Consider the following 12,832-nt stretch of genomic DNA (forward strand, 5'->3'; position numbering starts at 1 on the left):
ATTTTCATATCATATAAAAAACCTAAAGGCCAAAACAAGTGTGTCTACACCAATGGAGTGAGAAATAGCACCGAAAAGGATGTTTTCATGATGGACTGCTATATATAAATAACTTTTAGGAATCCAAATGAATTCAAAGTATGAGTTTAGATTTATTAAGAAATAAATTTTAAGACTAACTCATTTTAAATTATTCTTATTTCTAATCGACATTAGCTTCCAACATGTCACGCATAGAATATAAAGATGAAAAAAAGTTGACCACAACATAAAGTAGAAGACCCATAATCCAGGAAAGTTTGAAGATAAAATGGATTTCCTGCTTAGTTATGTTGATGTTTGGTTACAAAAAATACTTTACAGCAACCTATGCAGTTGGATCTTGTTACTAGATCACAATATGAGTTTGCAAGGATATAACAGAAAAGGGCTAATAAATAATTGTACAAGCAAGAAACCTATACATGGTGTATAAATATACATACTGCAATATTTGGAGTAACAGAGAAAGCAATTAAGCATCACACTACTGACCGGTTTCACATATTTCTGCTTGAGATTTGGCCAAATGTTGGACAAATATAAAGAAGACTATGCCACAAGGAAGCTCTCTTTCATCCATTTTGCCTGCAGTTGCAACCCAGCATCCTTAAAAGCATTCCAAGCAGACTGATACAGCCTCTGATCTAGTCTTGTCCCTTCTGTTTTCATGTCCTGCAAGAGTTTCACCAGATCATCAACCTGACCAACTTTAGTGTACACACCAACCATTATACCTGCCATGGCCCTATCAATAAGGCCACCATTGATTCTGTACTCATCAAACAGTTTCACACAACTTTCAAACTCTCCTGCCTTGTTATAAGCACTGATGATGGTAGTGTAAGTCACCTTATCTGGTGCTACCTTTCTTCTCTTCATCTCTCTCCACAGCTTCTCAAGCTGCTTCAAATTCTTCTCCCTCCCATGCATGTCTATCAATGAGTTATAGATCCACACATTTGGTTTGCACCCTCTTTCTTTCATCTTAGCTACCAACCTTGTTGCAGTTCTCACCTTCCCAGTTCTCCCATACATCACAATCATACTAGCATAAGCATAAACACATTTGTCAAACCCCTTTTTCTCCATCTCTTCAAACACCTCTTCTGCTTTGCTGCATTGTCCAAGACGCCAATATGCGTTTATAACTGAAGCATAGGTGACTTGACCTGGTTCATAGCCCTTCGAAACTAGATCCTCAAAAACCTTAACTGCAGCTGAAAACCCTCTTTTCTTGCTAAAGCCATTGACAATAGTACATATTATAGAATCAGAAACCTTCACATCTGCATCATCCATTGCCTTCACAATCTCCAAAGTCTTCTCCAACAAACCTTCATCTATGTACATAAGCATAAGCCTTAAATAGACCTCAGGGTCCTTTATCACTGTTTTGCTTTTAGCTTCTCTGAAAAGTTCCTCAGCCAAATCAACCTTGCGTAAACTCGCAAAAGAGTATATCAAGGTGGAATAAATTGAGCATCCAGAAGTCCCCTTCTGATTCATCTCTCTGAAGTAATTAAGTGCTTCAAAAGCCCTTCCAGACTTCCCCAATGACTCGCATAGAATCCCATAAATTTGAGATAAATATCTGGCTGAAGTTCTTAAGTTCCTACTTTTAAATTCATGAAACAACTGAACCACTTTGTCACATTCATTAAGTTTAGAGTAAGCTTCCATAATGTGTAAATAACCTACAGAATCCAGAAGAATACCAGTGGATTTCATTCGTTCATAGATCAAAACAGTATTCCTAAACATATGCAGCTTATTATAACTTTCCATGGCAGAACTACAAGCTAAGAAAGCAACCTTACTATCAGAATTAAAAACATCGAGCAGAACATCAGCAATTCTGAATTTCCTACGCTTAATGCAAAATTTAATCAAGCTAGAGCAAGTAGCCCTATCAGGCAACGCATGGTAAACCTGAAAGTCTTCTGAAACTGATAAAATCAAATCCCATTCCTTCAAACTCATCAAGTACCTGATCACATACCTTAGTGTTGATTTGTTAGGCCTAAACTCTGGCCTCTCTTTCAACCTTTGGTAGTAGTCAAACGCAAGTTCCCTTGTTTTTGGATCCTCAAACAACCCACATAAAAACTCGTTCAAGTTCTCAGCTTCTGGCTTGGAATATTGTTGAACATCAGCAAAGTTAACATCTAAATGGATGATGGGGGTGTTGGAAGGTTCTTCTTCCAAAATGGGTGTGGGAGAAGCTGAGAAATTGACATGGAAGAAGCGTGGGTGAGAAGGTGAGACAGTGCACCAGGAAGGGAAGTGGCACGTGGGGATCACTGCATGCAGGTGATGGGTTGTTCTGGAACAATTTGTGCAAGCAAGAGACCATTCTGCAGAACAGGAAATGGCCATGTTGGAAGCGATCGAACACTTTGGTTGAGGATGGTGGTTGAGTTATGAGTACCTTACATAGATGTTGTGGCATTATCTGAATAGATATATCTTCAAACATGTGGAGCAAGTTAGCCACAAAGTAAAAACGTGTGGTGCGGAACAACCGAAAATGTTTCATTTCCGATTCTTAATGCCACGTCAATCTTTCCTAGCCATACCCATATTGAACTATTTTGTGCAGCAGAGAATGACATCAGTGTCTTTATGAATGGTCACTTATTTATTCATTTATATTTAATAAATTTCAAATATAAATATAATAGCTAATATTCTTTTTGTTCTAAGAATGAAGAAAAAGGAAATCCTACTGGTTTAAGAGAAGATTTTTTTCTTTAATGTTATCGTTTTCTCTTCATATGTATTAATAAATTAAATAATATTAATGGAACATAAGAACAGTTCAATTAAATGTAATTATAATAAACTTAAAGGTACTCAATAGACTTTTATTTGTTGTATTATTTTTATTTAATCTTGTAAAAAACGGTTAATCAACTGACACATTTTGAAATTATTTTTTTTACCATATGTGAATATGTCAATTCAGTATAGTAATTACAATTGGACAAACTAAAATATAATTCAATGACGTTTCAACTCTGTTAAAATAATTTATTTTGCGATTAACTTCTGCATAGACAATGACATGAAACAATGTTGCATCCCAGGTGCAGCTTATTTACATTATTTCTTATTTGGCATTAGAAAGATTTAAATCGTAAACGTCTCATTTACAAAAAAAAAAAAAGTACAGGAGGGATTGGATAGACATAATTATTATTTTCTCTTATTGTATTTCCCTCAAAACATTTATTGATGTTTATTTTTAGGGCCTTGTTGAATAACAATTCAAAACTATCACTTCTCATCGAAGGTAAGTCAAACCAAACATTCAAACACTAAGTGACGGGTAGCTCATCATAATATCACTTGAAGAAGCTCTATGGGAATCGTTGGTTATGAAGAAGCAAATTCCGGAATCAAGCAAGAGGGTTTAAACTAATCACTTCATCAAACACTAAGTGACCCAGCTGTGCATTCTTCGATCTTCAAATCCAATAATACGTAGAAAGCAAGTACTGAACAGGTAAGCTTACTTTGTCTTTTCGTTTTTATCTTGAGTAATTGTAATCGTAGTATTCAAACAAGGTGATTTCAAAGTATGATATGTAGCAACTTAATAAATACGACAGAACACAAGGATGGGACGAGATATTTTACGAACTTGTAGCGGTTAAAAAACCTATTTATACACTATCATCTTCTCCCAACTATCATCGTATAAAAATGCTGGATCACAAAACTAAGCACACTGTTCTAGAGCCAAAGCTTAACATCTAAGATAAGTGATAACACAGATCAATACGGTTGAGAATACATTCAATATATATATATATCACGTTCCATGATACAAGCTTTGACACCGGTACATTGAACACTGACTTGTCTCTATCTAAAAAATTACCTAGGACTTTTATAATCATCCAATAAAATAGTGAATTATAATGCCCTCTTCAGCGAATTGGGTGATATTGCGTTATACCACGCTTTGGTGGAAGCTTCCTCAAGATGAAAAGGACCAAAGAAGAAGGCACTATTTCCACCAACTGCAACAAAAAATAGAAAACAGTAAGAGGTATTGCGGGAGAGAGACATTTCTACGAGTAGCAGAATGAGTAGAATGTAAGTAGAGAAGGGTTCTTCTAGCAGTTCAGGTTTGAAAAAATATAGGCACAGAATATCTCAGCCTGCATCACACAGCTTAAAGAAAAGGAAACCCCAAGAGTATAAACGAGACAACTAAAACAATGATAAATGGTATATAAGCACTAATATAACAATTAGAAACAGTAAGGAGCCAATGGCCTCGGAGCCAAGTGGCATCTATGTAGGAGGAAGGGGAGGAGATGATGTTCAAAGTTGGGGTTCAATCAATCACCTCAAACACCATTTGCCCACCTATATTTCCCTCCTATCTTCCTTACCAATTAAAAAAGAAACGGTAAGGAGTATGGTGACATACATACCACAATAAAAGAAGTAAAGAACACGAATAACTTACCAGGTAATATATGAAGTTTAGAATTGGGTGATCAAGGACATCAAGGTTCGCATCTTTATTAAATGCATTAAAGCACATCTGAAACAACAAAATATAATCAAACTCAACTTCGAAAGCAAGCAAACAAAAATAACTAAGAATTACAAATAAAAAGGGGCTCTCACCATAATGCATCTGACAAGGAAACATAAAAAACATATGGTTGTCACATAGCCAACCTACAATAGAAGCATCATGTAGATTGTCAGAATATATCTAAAACATTTTCAGATTATTATAGGATATGTAATGTGTATGTTAGGAGGTAACATATCAAAAAGTAGTTGTTAGTCAGATTGTTAGGATGAGTGAGTTTTTTTTATATAGTAGGGGGGTTCTTGTATGCAGGAGAATTTTGGATGTTTTGTAGAATTGTTGACAGGATCATTGATATCATGTGTGAAGGGAACGTTGTCCCTTAGATGCCTTCATGCAGTACTTGTTCCCTAGAATCAATAATACAAGGTCTATTCAGTGAGTTTGCATTCGTTTTCCTGGTTTCCTCTATCTAGAAACCTAACAAACTGGTCCGAACTGCCAGATACAAAGAGAAGGGAAAAGTTTGGAAAGTTTGGCCAGCAAGCAAGGAAGAGCTAGGGCAGAGATGAAGACCAGTTTGTCTATTGCCAAAGAAATTCTACAGCAATTGAGGGAGATTAAAGAACTTCAAGATACCAAGAAAGAAAAGGAAAAGGTAAAGACTGGTTTGGGTATTGTGAAACATGGATTGTAGGAAATTGAAGAGATCAAAGATCTTCCTCCAGACGGAGGAGAAAATTCAATCAAGCAGGAAAAGCAAAGAGAAGAGAATGCCAGGGACAATAATGGAATTAATAATGGTGAGAAAGAACCATTTTGCCCTGGGTTTAAAAGGGTGATGTGTTATAGGAAATTCTGGACCTTGTACGGACGGGTTAACCTTTTCGTAACAATGGTGTCAGAGCCTTGCAACGAATCCGATGTTTCAGGTTCGAATCTTGGGGGAACCTACTCCTACCATTGGGGGAGACCGAATTTTCCAAGCCGCCAAGTGCCAGTTTCTTAAGGAGGGGTGTTTGTTATAGGAAATTTTGGGGCCTTGTATGGACGGGTTAGTTGCCCACATTGGAAGGGAATGACCCCCAAGGTCAGATTGCAAGAACAACAAACGGTTTGAAAGTTCAAAAAATCAAAGGATCAACAAAAGTACATCCAACCCTTATCAGAAGGGAAGAAAATGCAGTCCAGGGGTTAAAAATCTGGCAACAAAAAATCAAGAGTCCTTATTGGGAAGATCTTTCTAAAGCTCTCGGTAGGAGTTGTGGGGGCAGAGATTGCAGCACCAATTTTGAAACGTGTGGGGATAGACAATGAAGCGCCATTGTTGAAAAATAAGCAACAATTAAACAACAAGAAAGGGTGGAAGATTACATTCAAGAATTTGAAGTGGGAAACAGCAATTCGGGTTAATTTTGTTATGCTATTGATGTGCCACCTAGTAATAATACACGACATGATGGTTTATGGAACATTGACATTCTTTATATCCATAAAGATATTGGCATTCTTGAGGATTATGGGTTTAATTTCTTGGCACCAACAGCTGGTGGGAATGCACTGAGAGTTTTACTTGTGAGTTTTGCAGCAATAACATGGATTGGGAGTGAGGAAAAATTCATCCAAGAATTCAAGATATCGGTATCACAAGTAAATCCAACACTAGAAGATCATTTGAGGGAGTATTTCTTGACAAAGTTGCAGGCCCTATGCAAAAAGAACAAGATTATCACCAACACCCCCAATTCAGATTATTATAGGATATGCAATGTGTATTGTTAGGAGGAAACATATTAAAAAATAATTGTTAGTTGTCCTTGTACGCAGGGGACTTTTGGATGCTTTGTAGAATTGTTGACAGGATCATTGACATCCTGTGTGAAGGAAACATTGTCCCTTGGATTCCTTAATGTTGTACTTGTTCCCTAGAATCAATAATACAAGGTCTATTCAGTGAGTTTGGGAGTTTGCATTTGTTTTCCTAGTTTCCTCTATCTAGAAACCTAACAGATTATATCTATAAAATATCCATCCAGTGTCAGGTCATATAGTTACTCAGTCTATATTATGTCTTTCTCCTTTTCTTTTTCCCTCCCTCTCTCCTTTTTCACTGTATATGTCAGATAATTTAACCTGATATATAAGTAGTATCGTCCAACATGAATTGATCCTGGCAATAGTTGGCCGTTAAGTTTAACATCAGGGAGAGCCACCCAGCAGAGAATGGGCTCCCCAAAAAACGTGACAAGGAGTGGGGAAGAAAAGGAGACAACATAAGGGAGGACAAGCACACAGCTACTGAAAATATGGAGGAAAACAGAGAATTGATTCAACCCAATCAAGAGAAAGTAGAGACAATGAGATTATTTCTCAAAAAAATTGATAAAGCAATAGGTACTTTTATTCTAACATGTTCAGCAGTACATTAGGAAATTTTCCTTTTGCTGTTGGACTTAACGTCTCCATAGATTTTACAATAAATTTTAGATATGGGCTTCCAAAAAATATTCACTATTTACAGCAGAATCATAGGGATCTTATTACAATAAGTGTTGTTATTATCTTTCGAAATTTAGTTTCCCAATCTTGTCTTGCATATATATATATATATATATATATATATATATATATATATATATGATGTACTCTTAGCAATAAAATTATTCAACTTTACCCTAATATTTGAGACCTAATACTTATAAACGTAAGGTAATTAATCATACTAAGACATTTCATAAGTATTATTTCTTAAACTGATCGAAATTCAAAATGTTTCATCATCAAATTGCATACCTCTTGCAGCTTCTTACGTCGCCCTTTGGATTCAACGGGAAAGCGTTGTAGCATTAAGAACAGTCTGGAAAACGTCAAAAAACGGGTTGCAGGAATCAGAAAAGGAAGCAAGAAGGTAATACATATAGTATGCCAAAACATAAGTGCACACTGACAATTCAAATTTCAATTTAAAAGCAGAAGTTTAAAGTGCTAGATTTAGTCTCTTTATGTCCTAACACTTTATCTGGCTTAAAAAAAATTATTTTTTAAGCAAGAGGAAATTTCATTAGAGAACAAGACATGGAGAAACAGGACGGTAAGTTACACAAGTAAACAGAGAAGCAAATTCATTTAGCAAGCCACTCAAAAATATCTTCTTTTAAGAAAACATGGATAGATCACTAGATAGCCATAATGTGCAAGTAAAAACAAAACAAATAGTCTTGAAAAAATATGCTCCTTAAATAGGAATTTCCAACTAGCATTGATCAGGGAGTTGGGTACAGTCACTAAGTAGCTTGGTAAAGGGAAATGCCATAATCTATTTCTCATTTATTACCAAATTCCAAGACAGCCCAAACATCCCTTTATAGGATTGTGATGCAGGAACATAACTCGCTGGTAAAAATTATGATAACTTGACTGCTAACACACTCAAAACAAAATATAGGCCGTAAATTTTCAAAATCTCAGGGCAATATAAAAAAAGACCGTGACTAACTACACAAAATCAGCATCCATCAACTTGTTAAGCTGGTTTCATGTCTATTTTCAAAAGATCTGTCCCAGTTTCAGTAATTTCTAGTTTGAATATAAATTGCCATACTGGCTTTTCCTATCTTCCCTCCCCTGCCAAAAACAAACCACATACGAAAACTGTTCTCACTTGATTTTGCTCAGTATATTAGATGAAATGTGAAAGGAAAGTGATCCTTGATGAAACAAAAAACTGTTTTCTTGCCCAAAGTTTTACCTCATTTGCCAAAAAGTCGATTCTTCCTCATCAACAGACCAATACGGAAATTTAAAGCTCAACAAATATTTTCTTTTGGACTGTGGCAACAAGAGATCAACAAAAATGATTTGATACCAATTTGTTGGCATCAAGTAATTGATGATGTCATTTTCCTGCCAGTTAATTTCAAAGCCTTTGGTGAAAGTAAAGAGTCTCATATTATGCTGTAGTGTAAAGCATATATTCTTGGTGTGATACAACTGAGATGGTTTTAGTGATATGAGAAAATCATTGGAAGCCCAGCCAATAAAAGCTTGATCAGATGGAGCATAGTCAAATAATTACAGACAGAATAATATTGAGTAAAACCATTGGTGAACCAATTTAAAAGGACAGATCTGAACTAGCAGTCTTCCTAAACACTTGGTATTGAATTGACCAAAATGGCATAATTTCATCTGTCTAAACTAAAAAGACACTTTAGTTGTTTTTAACTAGTTATTATTGTAACTTGGGGACAAGAGTGTTTAAGGGAATATCCACATCCATACATTGCACAACAAACTCAGAACACAGTAAATATCACAAGTAAAACAGTGCCTTTGATAAGACATCTGCTTACAGGGACTACAGCACGTACGGAACCAGGAACCCCCACCTGTTATCCATCTTGATGGATATCTTGGTTATATTTATATTCCTACCACCTCATAGAACCAGGAACCCCCACCTATCAGAAATTTTAGAGAAGATCGGATCTCAAATAAAGAAAATATTTGTTAGATATCTCATATCAACTAAAGATATGATCAACTAAGGTAAGCATATAAACCTTACATTACAAATCAGTTTTGTAAGGTTGAGTATGGTTTAAAGTCTACCTTTTAAGATGATATTAGAATCTATTCTAGTAATGTTTGTTAAACCTATCATGTCATGTGCTATCGAACCTCCTTTTATTCCCACACTCAAGATGTTAAATCCTCGGCATAAGAGTATATTGGAAATCTCTCATCAACTATAAATATGGTCAAATTCTAGTATATAAAAGAATGAAAATATTACCTTATAAGATGGTTTTGTAAGGTTGAATTAAACTTAAAATTCTCTTTTTGAGAAGATCAATCAAGACACAAAGCAACAGTTGAATCTTGGAATTGAAAATAACTCACTTGCAAACAATATCTCAAACATGGTAAAGATCAGTATATACTTCTAAATTTGGATAAAGAGCCCTACCATACCCACACCAATAGCTTATGAAGTTAAATTTTACATGCTATTGAGAATTACAACAGAATTTTCACTACAAGATTGGCCCTGATCTCAATACAGATGGATACCAATATACAAAGTATGTGCAAAACCCAAGACATATAATTTTCATTCTGCTACTTCAATGAGTTGTTATTCTACTTCATTTTTCTCTTTAAAAACAAATTCCCAACTCAATGGGGGCATGTAGTAACTAAAACAACAATTTCATGCCAATTACATCAAAGGGAGTCAGATATGAATACAGATAAGCTACCTTCCACCATAGAGAAGAAAACCAATGGCTGCAAACAAAGAGACCCCTATTGCAATATATTTATTACATGCATTAGCACAATCTGATAAAAGTAACAATCAATAGAAATGACAAATCAAATTCCAGTACAGACAAACCTGCAAAGAACATCTTAGAAAGAATGAGCAGTCCATCGATAGGTTTCCACCACAATATTAACCACAAAGTAATCTGATACAAATTAGACCAAAAATCAGTAGGGTCAAATTCATCAAACTCAAAACTAACAGAACCTAAAACTTTCAATGCATATGAACTAATGAGACAAAAGATAGGTACATTGAATAGTAAAAGTTAATTAACATCAACTGATACAATACAACCCCTAATAAAATACCCAAGGTACATGTCAGGAGAGGAGAGGGAAAGGTGCAATGCACCTGATCATAATTATGAGACTGGTCTAACTGTCAAGTGGGCAGTAGTGGGCAGTAGTGGCAGAGGGTGTGTATGAAATTTTTAAGCGAAAGTGAGGGTATTCGGGAAGTGGCAAAGAAGTGGCATAGGCTGGAAACTTGCATAAAATTGTCCTTCTACCGACCATGTAGTGAGTCGTACACAAAGTCAAACATCATTCAATAGTTGATTACACAGAACCTAAGGGCTGTTTATCTAAAATAGTTAGTGAGCTTAATGTGAAGAAAGATAGAGCCAAAATATCCTTCAATTAACTAAAATATCATTCTATATTGGATATTGCATAAACTTTCCCTTTTAGCAAACATGTAGTGAGTCACAACCAAAGTCAATCATCGCTTAATAGTTGATTACATACACAAACTTCCTAAATAAATAGAATTTTCACCTGAACAATATAAACCACGAAATTGATTGTGTAGAAAGTTGGTTTCAGTCCATCAGTCGATACAGCACGTGCCTGCCAAAGCATTAAACACAGACGGAATCAAAACCAGACAGCTAAACACACTTCCATGGAAAGAAAATCACACAAGACAAACAACCCATAGGGGAGAAAATGTACAACAAATCATACTTACCTGGTAATAAATCTCAGCCCAGAACAGGACCAAAAGGGCATATGTTGTAAAGAAAGCAAGACTCGGCACGTCAAGCAAGATGTGTTGAAGAATCTACAAACACAAGGAAATGCAGCAACTAAGTGTAAGAGTGAATCTCAAATTCCATAAATAGAAAATAATAAAGAGTGAACCATCAATTTTGTCATCAATGTTTTATTCTCTCTCCTACTTGGTCCTTAAAGTATTGAAAGTTATTAAGAAATCCCTAAACATTTCCGACATTTGTTATGTTCGTCCCTTTGTTAATGAAACTGTTTTAAACATGAGTAGAACATGTCCCTTGTCTTTAGTGTTTATCTCATCCATCCCTTTTCTCCAGAAAAAAAATATATCAATTTGGTCCCTAAGAATCAGAACCAAAAGCAACACATAGCACCAATTTAGTGTCCTAAACACGCAGAATTCTGTTTGAAAAGAGAAAAGACATTGCTTCCGTTAGGCATTTATATTTCTATATTATGTATATGCATTTCCTGTTCGTTGACTTTCTTATTGTTTAACATAAAAAAATACGACTAAGCACAACTATTTTTAGCATAGATATTAATCCAACTTTTGATTGTCAGAATAATTATGTACAGAGACCCTTAAAAAGTGACACCAAATGAAGCAAATATGCAATTCTCCAACAAAATGGTTTGTTGTCAACGTAATAAATTTTTTACCCTACTTCCTAGAGAGTTTTACCCTCATCATACTCAGCCATTGTTGTTGCTATTTATGTTCACAGTAATTGGAATTTGAGATGGTAAGAGAATTATATAAGATGCATACTTTTAAAACACCCTAACCTTGGAATTAACAAAGAGGCATACATGTCATAAAACTTTACGGACTACTTCTTATTCTTTTTATATTTTGAGAATTCAGTAGGAGAGAAGATGTGATAATTCGAGAACTGAATTGATGGCTTACTCGAACAATAAACAACTAATCTAATGTGAAGAAAATGGCCGAAATTAAAGGCTACATTCCATTCCCTGTACCTCTGGCTTCAACCTCTGCACGTTCCTAAAGAAGATGAAAACTACACACCGAACTGCAAAACCAAAAATAGTGCATAATCACTTAACAAAACGTCGCATCACATTGATAAAAAAATATTTAAAAAATCATTTCAAAGAGATATACAGAAGAAGAAAAAAAAAAGGTTTGAACGATACAAACCCGAATTCACCAAAAAATTGAGAAAGTGAAAGACCTTCTGAGTGGTCCAACCGTACTCCGGCACTCTCAATTGTATCCGAGCCAGTTGAACCTAAAATTCAATCAAATAAAAATTAAAAAAGAAACTGAATAATTAGAGATAATTTTTTTAAAAAAAACCTAATTTGGAATTGAAAGAGTGTGCGACGATACCAAAGCTACGGTGGCCACGATACCGTAGAGTACGGCGAGGGTGTAGAAGATACGATCCTGCCACACCGGAGAGTCGTCGATGTCGTTCCACCAGTTGGAGGCGTCAGTAAGGTCAACCGCCGCCACGGCCATGACCTCGGCCATCGTCTCCGGCACGCCGTCGTTGCCCATTCTCGAATCAACGGCTAGTTTATGACACGCGCCGAGAGTGAAGGAAGAAACGATGGAGGGAAGAAAATAAGTAGTCCGAAGGAAGCTCGTGTGATATTAACGAATAATTAATGCGTGTGGTCGCATCTAGGTGAGCGTGAGTGAGACGGTCAGGATGAAGATGGCACACAGTTCAGTATTTAATATTTAATATTTAATATTCTAAGCTCAAAATTAATTATTTAGTTAATTTATAGAATTACATTAAATTTCTCTTTAATCTTTTACTTTAAAAATGGAAGAAAACTTATGTGTATTTTTAAGAGGAATGATATGTTATCATGGATTTTTTATAATATTTTGATATAATCTATATATAATTTTTT

General features: G+C 35.4%; 2 protein-coding genes across 2 annotated transcripts; both read right to left on the bottom strand.

Annotated features, from left to right (window-relative positions):
* Positions 1 to 298: 298 nt before the first annotated feature.
* LOC124825069 (pentatricopeptide repeat-containing protein At5g13770, chloroplastic) lies at positions 299 to 2,475 on the bottom strand. Its single transcript, XM_088110821.1, has one exon. The coding sequence runs from the start codon at positions 2,416 to 2,418 to the stop codon at positions 592 to 594; it is 1,827 nt and encodes a 608-aa protein (XP_087966947.1). The 5' UTR covers positions 2,419 to 2,475; the 3' UTR covers positions 299 to 591.
* Positions 2,476 to 3,722: 1,247 nt separating this feature from the next.
* LOC124825071 (tobamovirus multiplication protein 3-like) lies at positions 3,723 to 12,604 on the bottom strand. The gene is made up of 11 exons (XM_088110782.1): positions 12,297 to 12,604; positions 12,105 to 12,195; positions 11,924 to 11,976; positions 10,896 to 10,988; positions 10,703 to 10,774; positions 9,996 to 10,068; positions 9,859 to 9,904; positions 7,391 to 7,454; positions 4,687 to 4,740; positions 4,523 to 4,600; positions 3,723 to 4,067 (listed from the first exon to the last, which is right to left on the bottom strand). The coding sequence occupies exons 1-11, from the start codon at positions 12,465 to 12,467 to the stop codon at positions 3,975 to 3,977; spliced, it is 888 nt and encodes a 295-aa protein (XP_087966908.1). The 5' UTR covers positions 12,468 to 12,604; the 3' UTR covers positions 3,723 to 3,974.
* Between the last annotated feature and the right edge of the window lie 228 nt (positions 12,605 to 12,832).

The sequence above is a fragment of the Vigna umbellata genome, chromosome 3 (assembly GCF_029865625.1).
Source record: "Vigna umbellata cultivar VRB3 chromosome 3, Vumbellata_1.0, whole genome shotgun sequence".
NCBI classification, from domain to species: domain Eukaryota; kingdom Viridiplantae; phylum Streptophyta; class Magnoliopsida; order Fabales; family Fabaceae; genus Vigna; species Vigna umbellata.